Source organism: Takifugu rubripes, chromosome 6 (assembly GCF_901000725.2).
Source record: "Takifugu rubripes chromosome 6, fTakRub1.2, whole genome shotgun sequence".
In the NCBI taxonomy this organism is placed as follows: domain Eukaryota; kingdom Metazoa; phylum Chordata; class Actinopteri; order Tetraodontiformes; family Tetraodontidae; genus Takifugu; species Takifugu rubripes.
Genome location: NC_042290.1, coordinates 6,220,395 through 6,241,730, shown reverse-complemented (window position 1 = coordinate 6,241,730; position 21,336 = coordinate 6,220,395). Strand labels below are relative to the sequence as shown.

Genomic DNA, 21,336 nt, shown 5'->3' with positions numbered 1-21,336 from the left:
TAGACAGACAAGGTTTCCACTTTCATGACATCCATGGTAACCCTGCACCTGAACACACACGTCACATGCTACCATCAGAAGAGTGGATCCTGTATCATGCATAAAGCATTAATGATGTAGGGATGGAAGGTTTCAGCCATTATACATATTTTAACAGTGCAAAAGTTGTAACGTGCTTTCAAACCTACTTTTTCACAGACATAATGAGACCACGCATACAAAAGGGATTTCAATTCTATTCTCACTGTGAAGCCAAACTACACACATGGAATAAAGTTTACAAATCTAGATGCACATCATTTTATTCATTTCTTACTGTACCTGTCCAGCTAATATACCCTTAATGGTTACATTTTGTCAACAAGCTTGTCACAATTTCTCCACTCTACTGTCAAATATTTGGTAAACCTTGTCAGTATATATTATAGATATTGATTTTTTTTTATATAAATCAATAACTAGTGACATGCCTTAGCTTTTTTCTTTTTTTTTTGCAAGGTTATACGTTATATTTAACTAGTACCGTAATTGTATCGGACAGGCTGGTGTGAAAGTAAACGTATTTCCTATTGTCCCACTAGATGGCAGTACATTCCCAGCACAATGAATGTTAAGCCTGTGTGACAAAACGAAGAAGAAATAGAAACTGCAGAAGAAGGAAATAAAGGCTGCATCGTGAAGTTCCTAAACAAGAACGTCATGGCAGCCACCATAGAAGGTTTACTGGGGGAGATCTCCGGCGTTGAACACCCAACTGAAGAGCTACAGCTTTTAAAAACAGCGTTGTTGTCTATACCTGTCAACGCATTGAGGGACGCCGTGAGCGGACAGCGTTTCAATGTTATTTTCGCTCTCTTGAACTCTGATTGCAGGTCGGTGTTCATTTCACATCTTTTAACAGTGTTAGCAAATGAAAGGGTGAATATTGCTGAGTCAGTCGTTGGTTGGTGCTCATTAAAAGCCAATGCTTCTCCTAAATCTCCTGTTTCAGTGGAAATTTAACACACCTGGGATTGCGTGGTGTTAATGACCAATGGAACAGACCAGGAATAACGCAAATGCTGAGTGGTTGCAACACGAACTATTTAGCATGCTGGAATTAAAAATATGTTTGTGTGCAGGGAGCAGGTTGAGCTGTGCGTGGACATCCTTGAACGTATTTTAATAGCCCTCAGCCCAGTCTGCTTGGTGCAGAAGTACAGAGCAGAGCTGCAGGCCGGGCTCACCCATCCTAATGACACTGTTAAAATACTGGCATTGACCCAGGTGAGCTGCACACACACACTTGTCCACACACTCGATCTCCCCAAACTCTGACTTTGTTACTCTTACCATTAGATTGGCAGGATATTGGAGCACCCTGACGCTGCCACTGAAGTCCTCAACAACCACGATGTTCTTCAAGCAGTCATTCAGTGCATTAGAGAAGAGAAGATTGCTGTTGCGAAACAGGTAATGGCAAAACACCCCGGAGCCTGTTTGAGTTGTATTTTTAATCGGCGACTTTAAATGGCTCTCTTTGTTTTCAGGCCATTCAGTGTTTGTCTAAATTGAGTCATTCCAAGCCAGGGCTGGACAAGCTGTTCCACGGCGACTTGCTGGCGGTTCTGAAGGATGTAATGGCTACTAGTGACATCGTCAGATACAGAATATATGAGGTGGCTTACTTCAGATGTCTTCATTGCAGTGTCTATTAGGCACTGAAACCCCTGAATGTTTCATCAAAGTTGTCATTTCTAAAACCATTTTAACACTATCCGACGTATTTTCTGATGCCCTGTGCAGCTGGTCGTGGAAATCTCATCCGTGTCTCCCATCTCTCTCGGTTACTGTGCCAACAGCAGCTTCATCTCACAGCTGCTTGGAGAGCTGACAGGCGATGATGTCTTGGTCAGGTAATAAAAAGACTCAGAAGTGCATCAGAGGAACCTCAGGAAGATTTATTTTTTTTAAATTCTATTTTCTCCAGAGCTACGGCCATTGAGATGGTGACCACTCTAGCCCAAAGCCAGCATGGACGACAGTATCTGGCTCAGCAGGGTATAATGGACAAGATTTCCAACATGATCAGAGGTGCCGAGACTGATTCCTTTTCCTCCCTTTACATTCCAGGTGGGTTTATTTATATACATAGTGTTCAGGTGAGGCAGCAAACACTCAAATGAGCCTTTTACAAAACAGATTGTTACTTCTGCAGGGTTGGTAAAGTTCTTTGGAAACTTGGCCATCATGGACAGCCCTCAGCAGGTTTGTGAAACCTACCCGGCCTTTCAGAACAAAGTTTTTGAGATGGCCCTTGACCCAGACCCTGTAATGAACGGCGTGGCTCTAGACACTTTGGGATTACTCGGCTCCACTATAGAGGGAAAGCAGGTCCTTCAAAAGACAGGTTAGTTTTTCTTAATCTCATAGAAAAGCAAATTTCTATTAGAAATTTGTGTTTATACTTATTGCAGCGGATGTTGACAGTTTTCTGTGTGTTTTCAGGTGAACAGTTTAGGACTGTGTTGAGAAGAATGAGCCAGCTCGCCAGTTCTGGAGCTACAGAGCTCAGAGTGCGCAGCCTGGATGCTATATCACAACTTCTCACTCTACAGGTATGTACAGGAGCATCTCTAACATGGTCAAAATCCAACATTCAGGGAAAACGTCTTGAATGCGTAACCTTTTGTTGCAGCCGGAGCAGCAGACGGAAGACCTCTTGGCGTTGACAGAGTCCTGGTTCCACCTGCTGTCTAAACAGCCCATGGACATGATCCGCAACATCAGCACTCAGCCTTTTCCAGAGCTGCACTGCGGAGCTTTAAGAATATTCACAGTCAGTCCTCTGTTTCTAAAAAGCACCATCAGCTCTTGCTGTGATCAGATAATTACCGTTGGATTTGTCTTTCAGGCTATTGCCACTCAGCCCTGGGGTCAGAGGTTAATGGTCAGCACTCCCAGTTTCATGGAGTTTGTTTTGGATCGTTCGACGGGCCAGACGAAGGAGGCCAAAGATGCAAAGTTTGAGCTGGTGGGATCGCTCGTGTCTTCGTCCACAGCTGTGCAGATTCTGGGCAGCCAGCAGTACATCAGTCTGAAGGCTTATCTGAGAGAGGGACCTTACTACGTTTCAGCCGTGGCCTCAGTCGCCACAGAAGGAGCTGAGTGAATCCTGCCCTCAAAGCTGCACCGGTGGACTGTTATTTACTCACTTATAACTGGGTACAGGCTTGAAGACAGTAACTGGGGTGTAATAATGGATGAATAATATAGTCGTTCTAACCTCCCAGGGCTTGTTGTTCATTGATTCAAAATGCGCTACTCTGGCATTCTTACAGCTTTAACATTAGTCTGTTTAAGAACATAGGTGAGTAAATTTAATTGCTTGGTTAAACTGTTTGTTGCTCTTTACCAAGGATGGCTCCACTCATTCGCTGTATTTGTCAGGTTTTCTTCAGTCGGCCTCAAATTAATTTGCACTGATGCAACATTGTAGTAGTGTCATTTTAATAGTCCCAATGTGTGCTGGAAAATCAATAGAATATCACAAATACAGACTCTATAGTCCACAGTAAATACAGGATTATTGATTATATTTGAAAATTTGCTACCTGTAAGGAGATGAAAATTTTTTTTGTACTTTTGTAATTTTTGTTGTTGCTAAAATAAATTTTCTGTGCATTCCAGTTGATCTGCAGTTCATTTATCTGCCACTGCAAGAAACTAAAATTGGGTGTTTTATGCTAATCTTAAAAAGTCATCGTCCTCAATGTAGCATTCTTATTCATAGGATTTAACTGCAGCTCTTCCTCGCTTCCTCTAGAGGGAGACATTTTCACCACGGGTCCACAGCTGTAAGAGCAAGTCGCGGGTTTTATGAGTAGTGGGAGTTGTTTCCTATGTTTATTCACATTGATCGACCCCCTAACATAATTTATTTGTTTGAAATGCCAGCTCCGTCAAAACAAATAGTTGCTTTTGATGTGGAAACTCACAGATTACACTTCAAGTTAACATCAACAACATGATTTTAAACTGACACAGAATGTATTTAAATCCAAAGAGTTCTTATATTTGCATATCTGCAATTGAACATTTTTTCCCTCAGGACAAAATCTTCACACTTCCATCAGAGGGACTGAGTCAGTCTATCAACACCCATCATGATCTTAAAAATCTACTTGCGACCTTGAGTCACCTCCACCCCAGTGAGTCATATCAGCGCTCCCACATCTCCACGCTCACTCCTGTTTACATCACCAGAACAACAAAGATTTGCATATTTAATCAAATAAGAAATCTAATCCAGTGTCTAGTATAGGCTTAAATATTGTTTGTATTCATTGCTTATATTGGAAATAGTGAAGTTATTATTTTGTTTGTCCTAATTTGGCTGATTTTATGGGTGGGGGATATTCTTCACACATCTAAACTTGCCATCTCCTGATTTTTTTTTTCAAATTATTACTTAAGAGTATTAGATCAAAGACATTTCAACAAAAATAATAGGGCACCTTCTTAATGTGCACCTTGCAGTGCATGAAAAATAAATAAAGCAGGTACGGACACAGGATGAGAGACACTTCTAAGTACGTCCGCTAGAGGGAGCCATTCCACCTCTGCTCAGGTGTTAATTCAGCAATGATCGTACTCTTCTACCTCACTGCTGTGAAACTGTTTCATCTCCGCAAATATTTCCCCTCATACGCAGCCAGACATGTTTCTGACACAGATGTGACTCGCTTTCATATTTTCACGTTTGCGTCTTCATCAAATCCGTTGGCCGCTTCTTAATCACGGCAACAACAACAAAAAAAACAACTCCAACATGCACCTGAGCTGCTGATTTTGGGAATCCACATAAAGTAACGCAATACCCGGCGGGTTAGAAGAGCGCGCTTTTCTCTCCGGGTGTCCTTTTTTTTGGAGGGGGGGGGGCGCAACACCCTCCGATGCAATTAACCCAGGAAGAGCAGTTTGCCAAGGGGGACTCACCGCCGACCACAGCAGCTCTCCAGACCGACGGAAGTGCCGGGTTTCCGGCCAAAATGTGCAGTGAATGTTATGTGAATCAGACATTTGTGAACGATGATGGGACCGGGGCCGTGAACGAGCACAAGCCACGGTAAGAAAGACAACTTTTGGAATATGCAGATATGACAGATCACTCGACTGATTATTGCTCCCTGAAAGTTTTCCAACTGCGGATCTGCGGAAGATGTTTATTCCTGTTATTATCGTCATTATTGTTGTTATTATTTACTGTGCTGAGCACTGTCAGCTCTGCTGTGTGTTCAGCTGTTGTTTGGTTTATCCTGCATCCACTTCTTTCATCACAGTTTCTCTTATATTTACTCATTATGCGTCATGGAAACGATGCCGTCCTGCCTGTCTCCAGAGGACGTTTCACTAAAATCTGTCAAGCAAAAATGGAAAATCTCGTGTCTAATGTTCCCAAGAGCACATGCAGACAGGATAACCGCCCCTGTTTGGTGACATAAATAAAATAAATCACCTGAATGAAGCAAGTTAAGATCAACAGAGCATTATGGGAAACAGACGATCTACAGTCTGTCTTCAGAAGACTTTGCGAGTGTGTTCCTGTACATTTGTTCTGGTGTAAAGTGTTATCATCTCTTCACTTGACACCAAAGTTTCTGATCCACCCCCCCCTTCCCTTTCCTGATTTAGTTGGACTGTTCTAGTCATGCAAACTAGTTTATTTCCTGTAACACGGCAATAACTAGTGAACTAGCGAAACTCTAAAATTTATGAGATCTCATTTTCTGTCTTGCACTCTTTTTTCAGTCTAGTCTGTCTGTTCCTCATGCACCCCCCCCCCCCCCCCCCCCACACACACACACACACATCGTCCCCCTTCTCCTGCTTTTCACCGTCTTCTTCTCCCCCCTCCTCCAGTGCCTCCCACGCCGACCACAGCGGGGTCATTTTAGACATCTCCACTCTCAGGATGGAACAGCAGGAGAGCGAGGTGCCTCCGCTGCCGCCCCGTTTCCGTTTCAGAGACCTGCTGGGAGACCAGACCTTCCAGAACGAGGACAGGTAGGAGAGAACGGGTGACCAGAGAGGGAGCTCAGACTCTTTAATCCAGACAGTTTTAACCATCAGATAGGAAACGCAAAACATTAGTTCAAATTTTCAAACAGATCTAAACTCTTAAAAAGTTTCTACTTCAGTTTCTTTTATGTTGATTCGTCTTTGTGAGCTAGTTTGGGGTGTTCTTGTGCTTTGAGCTGTCCGTGGTGCTGAACAGTCTCACCCTGCTTGTTCAGCACCACAGATCCCTCCTGTCTGAGCAGGAAAATCAACAAATAATGCCAATAAATTTAAAATTGACCTTTCCTCTTATCATACCGCCCCCCCCCCCCCCCCCCCCCCCCCCCCCCATGAAGCAGTACCCATATTTGTTCTATACTATATTGGCATTGTTCGTTGTGTATCCTTGTCCCGCGAACGCACCAAGGATCTGTCCTCGGCTGACAGCATCATTAGCGTGGGGTCTCTGAGTCTCTGAGTCTCTGAGTCTCGCGGTCAGCATCTGCCTGAGATCTCCAAAATGTCACTGGTCACATCTGCTGGAACAGCGAACATCCATCACTCAAAAGGTTTCTCTCCCGGAGGCGCGTCGATACCGGCCACCTCTTTCCCACCGTCTCATTCCATCCTGACATTTTCTGCAGCTCTGACCTGATACTTATTTATTTGTACTTCCGCTGTCGCTTTTGCCGTCTGATGGGGTGTTGCACCAGAGTGGGTGACGGTGGGGGGGGGGGGGATTCGAGTGGGTTGCCTCTTCAATACAAAAGCACTGAATCACAGGTGAGGTCGGCTATAAATGGCTACTTCAGCTTCTTCAAAATAAGGGGATAAAAGGAAATAGGAGAGACAGGTAAGAGAGGAAGACAGGAGGAGTCCAAGCAGCACCCACCATAATAAAGAGACAAATAATTATTCATCTTCCAGCTCTGTTGGATGCTGCATAGCTACTGAGGAGAAACATGCTGCCGCAGCATCAGTTAGGGTTATTCCAGCCAGTGTTGCTGTGGCAACAGGCCTGCTCATGAGCTAGAAAAAGAGAGAGATTCTGTACTTTTTCCAAAAATATTTCACAAAGCACTCCGTTCCTGTAAGTACACAACTGATCAAACACTGCTTATGCCTCTGATTGTTTGGTGAGAGGAGCGTGGTCACGTTCTTTGATTCGCGGGTACATCATCAAGTTAGCGCTGCGCCGAAGAGCCGCGAGGCTGGCTGCATGACGCAGCTCTGCGCGTTAAAGGAGGATGGATCCGAAGATCATCATCCCCACCTGGGTCAGCTCTTCAGTCCTGGAACATTTGGGCAGCGATGGGGTGCAGAGGTAGGCCCACACCGAGCAGCTGCCAGTAGCGTGCACGGTGTTCCGCTGTCGCAGCGAGGACTTGGATGCATGTGCAAATTCCTTCAAATTCTGCAGTCTGGTAATGAAAGTGTGACTCGTGAGCTCTGAAAGTGCTGAGAGGCACTAAAATGGGCTGATTTGAGTCTCCAACCTGTAATCAGCAGGCGTCATTTTAATTCCTCCTGTAATCTTTTGTTTGTTTTCTCATCTTGATGCCTTAACAACAATCAAAATAATGTCATGCTGGAGGACGCAACATTTTAAAACTGTTTTACCAATGATAAGAAATCCATTTTACACCTGCTAATTAGCGAAAGGGTTATTTGCATTATTCTATAAGCTTATGTAGCACGAGCTAGCTCGGAGAATTCTTCTCTTAATGGTATTTGTCTCCAGCTCATGGCAAAGCATGCAAAATACACACACAGTTTAAATCAACACAGTCAAAGATGTAGAAACAAAGTTTCACTCTTCTCGATGAATCTCTAAATTTATTGTCGGGTCGGAGGATTGAGGGGAGGTTCATAATCAGAAATGGAATAAAATCACAAATATGAGGGGGTGTTGTGATTTCACAGCTTTTAGATTGCGAACCGCTGGAGTTGATGGTGAAGACGGTGCATCAATCACATTTCAGCCGTCTGGACTCTGTTCTGATCCCACTCGCAGAACAATGGAAGCCACCGCTGACATTTTTAAATGACTCTGATTAGCCCCGAGCAACGAGTCTTATTGGCTACATCTGAGATGTGGCACTGCAGTATGACTAATGTCAGACCCCTCCAGCAAGTAATTGTGCGCTCAACAGGAGCTGATTATGGGTCATTACTTACGCCATTATGTGTGCGTGTGGGTGGAAGGGGAGCCGGCACGGCGGCGCCGACTGAGAGCGGACTGTAGGGCCCTCCTGTGTGACGGCGCTCTCTGCTGAAGTGCCTTCGGAGTCCATCGGTGTCAGACGTGACAGCTGGTAGCGGAGCTCCTCACTGAAGGTTTCTTTGTTAGCGTTGCCCTCTGGTTCCTTCAAAACGCTACAGTCTGTTTTAGCATAAAGGAGCGTTGACGGAGAAGATTCTGATACACTCGGCGCCCCGGATGACAATTCTCAACCCTCCCATCTCCCTGCGGCAGCTGCTCTTTTTTGGCGCCAGCTTCTCGTCCTACAGTAACCCCGTTTTATCATTTGGAAGGCAATCTAAGACTGAGGTCATCACCAAACCCACCTCGGGCAGATCATTAGAAAAACCAACACATGACCCCCCCCCCTTTCTCTTGGTCTTTTCTCTCCTCTGTCAGGGTCCAGGTGGAGTTTTATGTGAACGAAAACACCTTCAAGGAGCGTCTGAAGCTTTTCTTCATCAAAAACCAAAGATCTAGTAAGTGGATGGAAGCAGCGCGACCTCTTGACTCCACCGGAGCCAAACTGAATGCTGCCGATCGCTCCCCCCTTTTCCCGCCTCCCCAGGTTTGAGGATTCGCGTCTTCAACTTCTCCCTGAAGCTGCTCACCTGTCTGCTCTACATGATCCGAGTGGTGACGGACGATCCCGCTCAGGGCGCTGCGGCCAATCCCAGCGCCGGACAGCCCATCTACGGCAGCAACAAATGGTTGGTGGAAAAGTGATGGGGACGCACGGGACAGAGAGGACATGGGGGACATGGGGGACATAAATGACAAATGATTCTTCCACTGTAACATTATTATCGTCTGATGCATTTGCTCATTTTTATCGCACACCATGTGTTACAGTTCTTTATCACTTAATATTGTAGCTTTAAATATATTTTAAAAACATGAAAAGTTTGTTTTCATGTCTCTGAATCTTGTGTCGTTCTGCTGACTTTAATACCGGACCTGCATTAGTAAAACATGATCATGGTCTTTTCTTCTTGCTAGTGTTGACTGTCAGTGGAACGGTGGGTCCGTCCAGGACAGAGAGATTAGCTGGTACGCTGTTATAAAGCTGCCTTAGTTCATTTCAAAGTGTTTTAATCGAAGTAATAATGTAAAGATCGTGTTCGTGTGACAGGGAGCTGATTTTCTGGGTGGATCGAAAGGCGCCAGTCTGGGCCATCCAAGTGAGTCCCACCAAGATCTGGACAGAGAAAAAGAATCTTTCACATGAGGACAAATGCCTTTGTCCATGTGTGGTGACTGTTTCGTCCTCTTTTCTGGTGGGAACAGGTGATTGTGGCCATCATTAGCTTCCTGGAGACCATGTTGCTGATGTATCTGAGCTATAAGGTAACACACACATGTACACACGCATGTGCGGGGGGATTATGCAACACAGCCTGTGCAAATAATAACACTGAGTGTCTGAGAATGACAGTCCTTAATTGGTGTAATTAGGCAAAGTCATTTGTTAGAGCTATATTAGGCACAAATGTTAATTGCCCAATCAGACGGAGGTGAAGGATTAAGTGGTCGTGTAGAGTGACAGATCAAAGTTAAGAGGCGTATTCGTGCGGATGACCTTCTATTCTTTTTAATAGGTCGAGCGGTTAAAACGTGTGTGCATGTTTATTTTAGGGGAACATCTGGGAGCAGATCTTCCAGGTGTCCTTTCTGCTGGAGATGATCAACACTGTTCCGTTCATCATTACGGTAAAGCTTTATCCTCACGTGCGTTCTCACACACCAAACAGAATTCTTTCAAATGCTGGCCTTCACACATGGAGGCCAAACCACACGTGCTACAGCCAGGTCACTGTGGCCCTCTGCAGGCAGGGTGCATGTAAATGCTAATGCCATTTAGCAGTGAATAAGTTGGTGTTTTTGCAATGTTGCAGGCTATGTTAATTTGTTGTTCCTGTTGACGTCGGTTCAGCTTTTAAAAGCCATTTTCAAGGCATTTGAACTAAAATACATGCCTCATTTTACTCAGATGTGAGGAAAATATAATTACGCCCGGTATATTTGCTCGTCCTTGAACATTTCTGCATGGGTCAGGGCGGATCTCCATCTGCACTCAATGTTTGACAATCAAAGCTCATCTCCTGGTTTTGATTGAGGAAACTTGTTCCCTGGTTTCACTTTAGTTGAGGAAATAAATGTAGAATTTCTGAAACCAGCAAGTATGAATGTGGGTATTTCTGTACTCTCTGCATTATGGTCTGGTAGAACATTCTATCCAGAACTTTGCTGTAGCTGAGCAGATCAGAAAGAACCAAAGATGTTCTGTTGTGTCTTTGGAGTGGAGCCTCACTACAGTATGTTCTGTCAATCAAGAGGATCATCAAAGAGGGACCCAGTGGGGGTTTCACTTATAAATTATTTTAATTTAAATATAATAGGACAAACAGAATGGGGAACTCATTCATCCACCGAGCCATCAGACTGTTCAACTCCTCACTGGGGGGGAGGAGGGCCAACAGAAGGACTGGAACAACACTGGAATAACATAATACTGTGACATCCATTCATTCAGTTCATTCATCCATCTATTCATTTATTTACATTTTTATAGTTTTATATTTTATATTTATATTCTATTTTTTAATTTATTCTATTTTATTTCTTATTTTATTCTATTTTTATTATCTTTAATAGGTTTAATGGTGTGTAATGGTGGTGGGTAATTTTGTACAGTGTTGTACGTTTTTTTGGAGATGCTAATTTCCCTGATAGACACCCCCTAAAGGGATCAATAAAGTACTCTATCTATCTATCATAATAAAACTTACGTAAGTGCTGTTCTCAGAAGTATTAGGATGCAGTGTGGTCAGTGGGGAGCAGCATTCCCAAATGTATAATCAGATCATCATGCTAACAGCGCAAGATCACGTTTAGCTGCGCAGCAGCTAAATATGTCGTTCTTCCTCAGATCTTCTGGCCCTCCATACGGAACATCTTCATTCCTGTTTTCCTCAACTGCTGGCTGGCCAAGTGTGCTCTGGAGAATATGATTGTGAGTTCCAAGGTGGATTCATTTGATTGCTTTCTGGTAACGGCTTGTTTTCAATCAGCACTTTAACGACTCTGTTAATGGAGAAGCGCTGCTGGATCAGCTGACAGCCATTGGGCAGCCGTCAAACATCTCTCTGCATCAGCAACATTTGCCGTCCCAGCGTCCCCCTCCGTAGCTCTGGCTCTCCTCCAACTGCATGCACCCCGGCAGACCCCTGCTGGGAGCTAATTCTGGAGCCTGTTTTCACTTTACAGCGCTGCTCTGTGAGACACTCTGCAGCGAGAAACATCAAACATCATTTCATCTCCTTTAATCATTTAAATTGAAAGGCTGAGTTAATGGCGTGAGGGATTCTCTGGCTCAATGGAGGAAGTCGGTATCTTTACATGTGACGTTAACGTGCGCTCTCTCTGTTTGGGCAGAACGATGTCCACAGAGCCATCCAGAGGACCAACTCAGCCATGTTCAACCAGGTCCTCATTCTGATCTGCACACTGCTCTGCCTGGTCTTCACTGGGTGAGTCCTCCAGGATTTTACAGCTTAAGATTTTGAACCAGTCACAAGGTAAAGAAGAGTAAAGTAAAAGTAAAAATAATGCACTGATGTCGCGCCTTCTAAAACAGCACATGTGGAATCCAGCATCTGGAGCGGGCGGGCAAAAACCTCTCCCTCTTCAACTCTTTCTACTTCTGCATCGTCACCTTCTCCACCGTCGGCTTTGGGGACGTCACCCCGCGGATATGGCCCTCCCAGCTGCTGGTGGTCATCATGATCTGCGTGGCTCTGGTGGTGCTGCCCCTGCAGGTGAGAGGAGACCAACGTGCACCTGCGATCAGAGGTGGCTTCTATTTTTCACGCCCCGTGTTGTTGCGCGTCAGTTCGAGGAGCTGATCTACCTGTGGATGGAGAGACAGAAGTCTGGAGGCAATTACAGCCGCCACAGAGCCCAGACGGAGAAACACGTAGTTCTCTGCGTCAGCGCACTGAAGATAGATCTGCTCATGGATTTTCTCAACGAATTCTACGCTCATCCCAGACTGCAGGTACGAGGATGTCAAGTATATGTGTGGTTTGGCTTTAAGGATTCCGATTTTCAATTAATTAATTACTGTGTTTAGTGTGCGGGGTACCCCAGGAGACATGTTTTGGACCATTCTTGTTTTCAATTACAAAATGTTGGACTTGTAATCAACTTAATTTGCTTTAAAAAAAGAAAAAAAACAATGATACAGTCGCTGTTTGACTAAAGTGGCTCTTGTGTAATCTCCAAGGATTACTATGTGGTAATCCTGTGCCCGACCGAGATGGACCTGCAGGTGCGGAGGGTGCTGCAGATACCCCTGTGGTCCCAGAGGGTGATTTACCTGCAAGGATCCGTCCTCAAAGACCAGGACCTGCTGAGAGCAAAGTAACCAACAGATCCCTGAATGTTTTACTGCGCTCGCACTTCCAAACGTGTTCCTGCCGCTGAATTCTTCTTGAAAGCGTCAGGCTAATTACACAGCAGTAACAATGTCCTTCTGTCATCATGATTCCAAAATTTGGAGCGTTAGCGAAGTATCAGTTGTCATAGTAACTGAGGTCAGTTTACCTCCCTGACAGTACATTTGAATTGGCTCAGATGAGCAACAGCAAGTGTGAGACGGAGTTGAAATGCCTTAGAAAAACAGCTTTTGGCCTCAGACCCTGACTCCTAAAACAAAGTGAATATGTAAAGTGGAAGAGCAGAACTACACAACAACCGTCCCTTCCAACATCAAACCACGACTTTGATGAATGCTCTTATATAACTCCGACGTATATACATTTGTCACAGTTTCCACAGAGCATTTACAAGTAGGAGATTGGGCGTGTGTCAGCCTGGCACCTTTTCAAATCCTCCCACGCTTGTTTTGCATCCTGAAAACTCCTGACTGTGCTAATCATATGCATTAACAGTTCCACGCAAGTGCACATACAGCACAGAGCGTTACAGGCTGGTGTGTCCATTTAAATGAAGGACTGCTGCTCTTTTCCACTTAGCCTTGATAGCCCAACTACATACATTTTCTCTCTGTTTTATGTATTTTCTCCGATACTGAACGGCCCATTCTGCAGGATGGATGACGCCGAGGCTTGTTTCATTTTAAGCAGCCGCAACGAGGTGGATCGCATGGCTGCGGTGAGAAACGAATTAACTCAAATCGTTGATTCTGTCGCACGTAGCAGATGTAAGAAGGCACCTGTCTTCATTAGGACCATCAGACAATCTTGAGAGCCTGGGCAGTGAAGGACTTTGCCCCAAACTGCCCCCTTTATGTTCAGATACTCAAACCGGAAAATAAGTTCCATGTCAAATTTGCAGGTGAGCCTATTCAGACAAAGTTTTTATTTTTTCCACTCAAACAGCTCCTCTGGGATATGGCACTCGGTCCTTTTCTGCATCTTTTCCAGATCATGTTGTGTGTGAGGAGGAGTTCAAATACGCCATGTTGGCACTAAATTGCATCTGTCCCGCCACCTCCACCCTGATCACGCTGCTCGTACACACCTCCAGCGGACGGTCAGTCTCCCCGCAAGGCCGACAACCTTCCCGGGCTCCTTTGTGCGTTTGCAAAGGTCGAATTTTTTCAGGTTTTCGTGTCTGATGATGTGAAATATGATTTTTTTATGGAGCAGAGAGGTGAATGAGCTCAAACAAACTGGAAGTCTCAGTTCATTGTGGGGAACGGCGGGAAGCCGCGGGAGCACAATGTGCCAGCAAAGAAAACTGGTGGGGCCACAATGGCTTTTTTTAGGATGCGTTTTTTTCTGTGAAGTCGTATGAAAAGCTAACTGGTGGGAAATGATTTTTCACAGCGTGTATAGTTCACTTTTAAAAGCTCTTGTCACTTTCTTTCAGAGGCACTGCATTAAGAGGGGAATGAAGGGGCTGCGCCACTTACTGCGTTCTTGACAACAGTTCTTTGAACAATGAAGCTTTATTAGAAAACCCATGTAGACTTTGGGTTTAATCAGGACCATGTTCTGCAAATAACCCCTAAAGATGGATGAGTGATTGTATAGGAAGAATGTACAGTACATGTACATATAATTGGCAGGTGGTTTTAACTAAAATAGGGCTAAGATACAGAGCCTGGATACTTTGGATATTAGCCTCGCTTCATGTGTTAAAAAAGGAGAACTAGTTTGAATTAGTTTTATCGCGCTTAATGTTCATGAAGAGACTAGCAATTACCATAATTACCATATTTCTGAGGGTATATTAGTGCTTAGAAGAATAATTGAACTGCAATAGGTTCAGGAAACACAGAGTGTTTATATTCTGGATCTGATTGTGTTTCTTTAATCGACTGCAGAGAGGGTCAGCAGTCACCGGAGCAGTGGCAGAAGATGTACGGATGCTGCTCTGGAAATGAGGTCTACCACATCCGGGTGTGCGACAGCAAGTTCTTCAGGGAGTACAATGGCAAAAGCTTCACTTACGCTTCCTTCCATTCTCACAAGAAGTGAGTTGAGGCGTAGGATGATGCTCGTCCTTCAGATGTTTATAAAGAAATTCCCCGGTGATAAGAAGCTTGTATTTCATTCTCAGACTACCTTGTTTACGGCCCGGAAATCTAGCATGTGCCCAGCAGGAATAATAGAAGGGAATATGAGCGTAGCACTGTTGTGTGCAGGTATGGTGTGTGTCTGATCGGAATAAAGAGGGAGGACGACAAGAGCATTCTGTTGAATCCTGGCCCGCGTCACATCATGGCTACCACAGACACCTGCTACTACATCAACATCACCAAGGAGGAGAACTCTGCCTTCATTTTTAACCAGGAGGAGAGGAAGGGGCGCCCTGTGGGGGGGATCTACGATGGCCCCTCACAGCTTCCGGTGCACAGCATAATTGCCAGCATGGGTGAGGGAGAGCCCAGAGATGCTCTTGTTGATTTACGGAGCAATGCCTGATTCTAGGGTGAAATCTAAAGCTCGGTGAATGTCGTTCGCAGGCACCGTTGCCATGGATCTCCAGAATGCGAGTCCCCCGGATCCATCTGGGAGTAAATCGGTCCCGACGACTGTAAATGGAACTGGCGGTCGCAGGCCGAGCATAGCTCCAGTTCAGGAGATCGCAGATTCCTCCTCAATTCTGCCCTGTGACCTCCTCGGTGACCAATCAGAAGATGACTCCGTCTTTATAGACGAGAAGGGTCACTCATCTACAGAGTAAGGATTAGGATTCTGAGGTTCTGTGTAATGCTAATGATAATGCTAATCCCATTTCTTAATGTACATTAGTGCAAATCAGACTTCCTCTGTGCAGTATATGCAAATTAGTCTTTTGTTAAATTTTGCATCTAATGAGCCGGAATCCTATCCTTTGTCATTTAAAAAGTTCTCTTAAATGTTTTGTTACTGAAGTTTTCAGCTCACCTTTTTATTCCCTGTCAGCTATGTGAAAGGTTATCCCCCTAACTCTCCGTACATCGGGAGCTCTCCAACCTTGTGCCATCTGTTGGTGGAAAAAGCCCCATTTTGCTGCTTACGGCTTGATCAGGTGGGTGGGCACCGTCTCTCAAACGTGCTCCCTCTATTACTCACAGCCTCCTAAAATACCTGTCTGCACACAGGGCTGCAGGCACAACAGTTTTGAGGATGCGAAGGCTTACGGCTTCAAAAACAAGCTAATCATCGTGTCCGCCGAGACGGCGGGGAACGGCCTCTACAACTTTATCGTACCTCTCAGGGCTTATTACAGACCCCGGAAAGAACTCAACCCCATTGTGTTACTGCTGGATAATCCGTGAGTTACCTTTTTTTTCTACTTTCCCCCCCCCCCCACCACATGACAGCGGGATGCGTCACTAATGCCACATGCCCGTGTCAGCCCAGCATTCAGAACAAGGCTGCGGAGGTGGAACTTCATTCTGGTTTCCGCTGTTACATTTCCACCGCCGCTCACGGTGACAGCGAGCATGTTTTCAGCAACAAAGAAAAGGCAGCAATCAGTTGCTCCAGACAGTAACCATAGCAACTTCCTCAGCCTTGAACCTGTGCCTTACTAAAAGGGGAGAAAAAGATGAAGAGGAGTGATTTACTGGAAAAAGGGAGAAAAAAAACTGATGGTATTTTTATTGGTAACCCTGATGTGTCCCTGCTCAGCCCCCACATGTGGGACACACAGGTATGAGGACAAACACGCTACCTCCATGCCAGTCACTCTCTCATCTTTCCTGTCGCAGCTAAATACAAACACAAACACCCACACGGCTGATTACACAATCTGAGCACTTACGACAGCCTTGGGTCGCTAGTCAGCAGGACTGGGCAGATGCAGTATTAAAGTGACTAATTCCCTCTGAACAAGCTCAGAACCACATCCACATACCCTTTAAGGACATCCAGGCAGGGACAGCAGAGTCCACAGCATGTTTATGTGTAGTCAAGAAGAAGAAACAGTCTTTTTAGTCTCCTCAGAAAGCTGAAATGTTTTCACATGGGATCAGGGAGAGGTGTCAGAGAAAGCTGCCCTGGACAGCCACTCTGGGCATTTAGTTCCTCTCCTGCCACCAGTCTGCAATTTGGAGAAATGCAGGGCTTGAACCCATGACCCCATGATGAAGAATATATGAAGTGTTTTCACCCCAGATCAGACTCGGGGGTTTTAGGGGACATTTAGGGGATCAGCAACTTGCTCAAGGGTGACATCTCTCACATGACCAATAAAAGGAGAAACATTCACACCAGATGGGACTTGAACCCACAATCCCTGGCTTAGAATGCCGGTGAATGATCCAGTGCTCCAAATACATCATGTTTCTCCTGGTAGCAGTCAGCAAATTGAACATTTGCTATGATGCTGCAGTCCATGATCAAAGCAAGTGGAAGTGTTTTCAACCCAAATGGGAGTTAAGAGTTCTTGGAGACAGTTGTTTGGTAATTGTTCAAAGGCACTTCAGTACTGCACCTAATACATGACCCCCTCAGGCCAATAACACCAGTGTCCATGTTGCTTGATGTCATGATGTAGAAAAAGCAGTAATTACACCCCAGATGGGACTTGAACCCACAATCCCTGGCTTAGGAGGCCAGTGCCTTATCCATTAGGCCACTGGGGCATTTTCTGAGAGGTTGTAAGGTGTATACTACCTTGCTCAAGGGCACCAGTGCTCCAAATATATTATGGCAGTCTGCAAATTGGAACATAAGAGATCTTGCTCAAGGGCACTTCAGAACGGCTCCTAAAACACCCAACTCCAGAATGTTAGAGTAAGACACAAGGCTTACAACAGTCCAGTGTGGGGATTGATGTCATGACAAAGAAAAAGCTGATTTTACACCCCAGATGGGATTTGAACCCACAATCCCTGGCTTAGGAGGCCAGTGCCTTGTCCATTAGGCCACTAGGGCTTTCTCTGAGCGTTTGTAAGGTGTATACTACCTTGCTCAAGGGCACCAGTGCTCCAAATATATCATGGTTCTATTGGTAGCAGTCTGCAAATTGAATATTTGTTGTGTTGCTGCAGTCACCCCAAATGATACATAAGAGATCTTGCTCAAGGGCACTTCAGAACGGCTCCTAAAACACCCAAGTCCAGAATGGTAGAGTAAGAAACGACCCCCTCAAGCCAATAACACCAGTGTCCATCTTGCTTGATGCCATGATGTAGAAAAAGTGGTAGTTACACCCCAGATGGGACTTGAACCCACAATCCCTGGCTTAGGAGGCCAGTGCCTTATCCATTAGGCCACTGGGGCATTTTCTGAGAGGTTGTAAGGTGAATACTACCTTGCTCAAGGGCACCAGTGCTCCAAATACATTATGGCAGTCTGCAAATTGGGACATAAGGGATCTTGCTCAAGGGCACTTCAGAACTGCTCCTAAAACACCCAACTCCAGAATGTTAGAGTAAGACACAAGGCTTACAACAGTCCAGTGTGGGGATTGATGTCATGACAAAGAAAAGGCTGATTTTACACCCCAGATGGGATTCGAACCCACAATCCCTGGCTTAGGAGGCCAGTGCCTTGTCCATTAGGCCACTGGGGCTTTGTTCCCATGGGTCTTTGTTGGACAGCTAGTCTGGGGTCCTGGATAGTGACTGAGGCCACCAGGGGTTTTATTTAGTTTCACATCAGTTCAAACACCGTCTTTTGTTCACACTTGCTGGCCCATAAGAAAATAAAATCATGCACTATGTAAAGTTTAAACATGCAAAGGTAAAACCAAAACTGAGTGACCATATGTTTATTTCTAGGCCAGATAATCATTTTCTGGAGGCCATCTGCTGTTTTCCTATGGTCTACTATATGGCGGGGACCATTGACAAGTGAGACTTTCACAGAACCTTTTGTCTTTAATCCCATTCTGATTGTTCTCTCCAACAAATGAGTTGTCTTTGTTTACTTGTTGGACACAGTATTGAATGAAATCTGTGCCTGTGTGTGATTCAGCCTGGACAGCCTGCTGCAGTGTGGCATCATCTACGCCGACAACTTGGTGGTTGTGGACAAAGAGAGCACAATGAGCGCTGAGGAGGACTACATGGCCGACGCCAAGACTATCGTCAACGTACAGACGATGTTCAGGTGAGCCAGACGAATGGCCAAATCCTCATCCGAGGCACTCCACTCTTCCTTTACCTGTCACTGCAGGTTATTTCCCAGTCTCAGTATCATCACTGAGCTCACTCATCCATCCAACATGAGATTTATGCAGTTCAGAGCTAAAGACTGCTACTCGCTGGCTCTCTCCAAGCTGGAGAAGGTAGAGTCTCATTCCATTTAAGAACATTCACTCTGAGGATTTGTTTTTTTTTTAAATGACCATAAAGCCTTTGAATTGTTTGGGACTCCTTCCTCAGAAAGAGCGTGACAAAGGCTCCAACTTGGCCTTTATGTTCCGCCTCCCCTTTGCCGCAGGCAGAGTTTTCAGCATCAGCATGTTGGACACTCTGCTGTACCAGGTGGGTTTACACCTCAGCCCGAACACTCTGACGCACAAATTAAAGTTGAAAGAGTATTTTCCAGATGAAAATTGCTATTTTATAGCAATTTTCATCCTAGAGCAAAAGTGCCCCCTTGTGTTGACAGAAATTATAGCCTATCCCTCTGTTCGCTCCATTTAAACCCGTTTCTGTGATTACTCGTCAGTCATTTGTGAAGGACTACATGATCCTCATCGCCAGGCTGCTGCTGGGGCTGGACACCACTCCAGGGTCCGGATACCTCTGTGCGGTGAGATCTTTAGGACTGTAAGTCAGGACAGAACAATTATGACACTGAATATTAACTCTAGTTTGATTTCAGATGAAGGTAACAGAGGAGGACCTTTGGATTGGCACTTATGGGAGACTGTTCCAGAAACTCTGCTCATCCAGCGCTGAAATTCCTATTGGGATTTATCGGACCGAATCCCACATTTTCACAACTTCTGAGGTGCTTTTTTTAATTCATTTTTTTCTCTATCTTTTATCAAATCTGTAAACCTTTGTGTAATACTGCAGTCGCAGGTATCGGTCAATGTTGATGACTGTGAGGACACCAAAGACAGGGGGGAGGAGCCCCGCGGCAACGAGCAGCCGGATCCCCCTCTGCTGAGGAAGAAGAGCATGCAGTGGGCACGACGTCTGAGTAAAAAAAGCACCAGGTGGCAGGGGACCAGCCGGGACTCCACCAAAGACCACGCCCAGCGCATCGCTCAGCAGCGCCTGAACCTCTACCGGCGCTCCGAGAGGGAGGAGCTGTCCGAGCTGGTCCGCAACCGCATGAGGCACCTGGGTCTCCCTACTTCCGGGAACGGTGAGGATGGACGCGTGAGCCATCACACAGCTCAGAGCTGCACTCCTGATGTTAAACGTCCTCTTTGTGCTGTTTGCAGAAGATCTCTCCAACCTGACAGCCAGTGATGTCATGAACAGGGTCAATCTGGGATACCTGCAAGGTGCGTCCACAGTAGATCACAGCCTTATCACGTGTCTGCTGCTTATGGTGACATTTCTCTTTCAGATGAGCAGAGCGATCACCAAAACACCCTGTCCTATGTCCTGATCAACCCCTTACCTGACACCAGGCTGGAGCTTAATGACATTGTGTAAGTCCGAGCACTTTAAGCATATTGTTTACCACAGCAGAGGGCTATAAATCTCTCTCTCTCTCTCTCTCTCTGTCTCCCAGGTACCTGATTCGTTCAGATCCTCTGGCTCACATGCCCGAGGAGCCTCCGGTCCACAGCAGCAGCCTGAAAGAAAGGCACGAGTCCAGCATTGACGCCAGACAGAACACCCAGCTCTGATCCCTGCACAGGTCCAGCTTTCGTCATCCGTTTTCCTGACTTCACACGTGGGTCCGGGTGCATCCTTACAGGTCCAGTCCTAAACTGGACACAGTATGTAAACACTGCAGTATTACGAGTGCAGCCTGCCTGTCAGGTGACATTATCATCCTCTTACTGCGGTACTGTCGAAACGAATAGTATTGATATCTGTAAAATCGTGGATAAAATTGTTAATTCAGCTGACTTGAGGGACTTGGAGTTGGGCCTGTCATTGCTGCAGCGTTGCCTTTGTTCAGAATGAAACCTCCAGGCTTCAGAAAGTGAATCGCAGAAGCTTTGTTTGTTGCAGAAACGCCTTGCCTCTAACAAGGACATAAATTCCTCAATAAGGGCACAAACACTACAGACTACAGCATATTACTTATGTGCATTGAAGCAGTAAAGCTTATTTTTGTAGCTGTGCTATAGACATAGATATTCAATGGTGTAGCAGTTTATTAGTACGTTTTTCCAGCACTACATGACACATATTAGTTAGTCGTTTGCTGCAGACTGAAATGGTTTATTCAAACCTGTTAATACTTTAGAATTATTTTCTTTTGCATAGCAAATTATATGTGTGGCTGTTTAGTCATTTATTTCTGAAATATTACATTCTGATGGGACGACATGTTTAACTTTACCTGCTAAGGTGTACATTCAAATTTAAGTGTTTGTATTCAGTTCCATTCTATTGGAATTTGCAGAATAAAGTGCTGCCTTGCAAATGAGGGATGGATAAGGATATGACAGAA

At 45.2% G+C, this 21,336-nt stretch overlaps 2 protein-coding genes and 4 non-coding genes across 9 annotated transcripts; 2 read left to right on the top strand and 4 right to left on the bottom strand.

Moving 5' to 3' along the window:
• The first annotated feature begins 636 nt into the window (after positions 1 to 636).
• On the top strand, positions 637 to 3,668 carry psmd5 (proteasome 26S subunit, non-ATPase 5). Its single transcript, XM_003965239.3, has 10 exons — positions 637 to 872; positions 1,122 to 1,266; positions 1,339 to 1,452; positions 1,530 to 1,658; positions 1,786 to 1,895; positions 1,970 to 2,112; positions 2,198 to 2,389; positions 2,488 to 2,597; positions 2,678 to 2,818; positions 2,894 to 3,668. Exons 1-10 carry the CDS (start codon positions 700 to 702, stop codon positions 3,149 to 3,151), a joined length of 1,515 nt encoding a protein of 504 aa, XP_003965288.1. The 5' UTR covers positions 637 to 699; the 3' UTR covers positions 3,152 to 3,668.
• Positions 3,669 to 4,665: 997 nt separating this feature from the next.
• On the top strand, positions 4,666 to 21,318 carry kcnt1a (potassium sodium-activated channel subfamily T member 1a). Of its 4 annotated transcripts, none has more exons than XM_029837859.1 (31): positions 4,666 to 5,107; positions 5,902 to 6,045; positions 8,681 to 8,760; positions 8,850 to 8,991; positions 9,281 to 9,331; positions 9,414 to 9,462; positions 9,569 to 9,628; positions 9,917 to 9,991; positions 11,211 to 11,294; positions 11,717 to 11,811; positions 11,919 to 12,099; positions 12,174 to 12,338; positions 12,567 to 12,703; positions 13,393 to 13,456; positions 13,531 to 13,639; positions 13,729 to 13,879; positions 14,634 to 14,783; positions 14,955 to 15,184; positions 15,276 to 15,492; positions 15,718 to 15,823; positions 15,897 to 16,069; positions 18,525 to 18,596; positions 18,721 to 18,855; positions 18,922 to 19,033; positions 19,131 to 19,232; positions 19,420 to 19,503; positions 19,576 to 19,704; positions 19,779 to 20,067; positions 20,147 to 20,209; positions 20,275 to 20,359; positions 20,443 to 21,318. In XM_029837859.1, the coding sequence occupies exons 1-31, from the start codon at positions 4,935 to 4,937 to the stop codon at positions 20,558 to 20,560; spliced, it is 3,825 nt and encodes a 1,274-aa protein (XP_029693719.1). In that variant the 5' UTR covers positions 4,666 to 4,934; the 3' UTR covers positions 20,561 to 21,318. The 4 variants fall into 4 exon arrangements, with proteins under 4 accessions (XP_029693719.1, XP_029693718.1, XP_029693721.1 ...); XM_029837858.1 differs by having other exon boundaries at positions 4,667 to 5,107; positions 19,773 to 20,067; XM_029837861.1 differs by having other exon boundaries at positions 4,668 to 5,107; positions 13,729 to 13,837; positions 19,773 to 20,067.
• trnar-ccu (transfer RNA arginine (anticodon CCU)) lies at positions 17,312 to 17,384 on the bottom strand. The gene has a single exon. It is a non-coding gene; the product is annotated as a tRNA-Arg (tRNA).
• Positions 17,604 to 17,676, bottom strand: trnar-ccu (transfer RNA arginine (anticodon CCU)). Its single transcript has one exon. It is a non-coding gene; the product is annotated as a tRNA-Arg (tRNA).
• On the bottom strand, positions 17,952 to 18,024 carry trnar-ccu (transfer RNA arginine (anticodon CCU)). Its single transcript has one exon. It is a non-coding gene; the product is annotated as a tRNA-Arg (tRNA).
• Positions 18,244 to 18,316, bottom strand: trnar-ccu (transfer RNA arginine (anticodon CCU)). Its single transcript has one exon. It is a non-coding gene; the product is annotated as a tRNA-Arg (tRNA).
• Positions 21,319 to 21,336: the final 18 nt, after the last annotated feature.

What these genes read in the sequence shown, in the direction of transcription:
- psmd5 (XM_003965239.3), top strand. Translation starts at nt 700, where the DNA reads ATGGCAGCCACCATAGAAGGTTTACTGGGGGAGATCTCCGGCGTTGAA. An exon ending in AGATTGCTGTTGCGAAACAG is followed by an intron (nt 1,453 to 1,529) that starts GTAATGGCAAAA and finishes CTTTGTTTTCAG; the next exon opens with GCCATTCAGTGTTTGTCTAA. An exon ending in GGCGATGATGTCTTGGTCAG is followed by an intron (nt 1,896 to 1,969) that starts GTAATAAAAAGA and finishes TATTTTCTCCAG; the next exon opens with AGCTACGGCCATTGAGATGG.
- kcnt1a (XM_029837858.1), top strand. Translation starts at nt 4,935, where the DNA reads ATGCAATTAACCCAGGAAGAGCAGTTTGCCAAGGGGGACTCACCGCCG. An exon ending in CAGCATAATTGCCAGCATGG is followed by an intron (nt 15,185 to 15,275) that starts GTGAGGGAGAGC and finishes TGTCGTTCGCAG; the next exon opens with GCACCGTTGCCATGGATCTC. An exon ending in ATGGCGGGGACCATTGACAA is followed by an intron (nt 18,597 to 18,720) that starts GTGAGACTTTCA and finishes TGTGTGATTCAG; the next exon opens with CCTGGACAGCCTGCTGCAGT.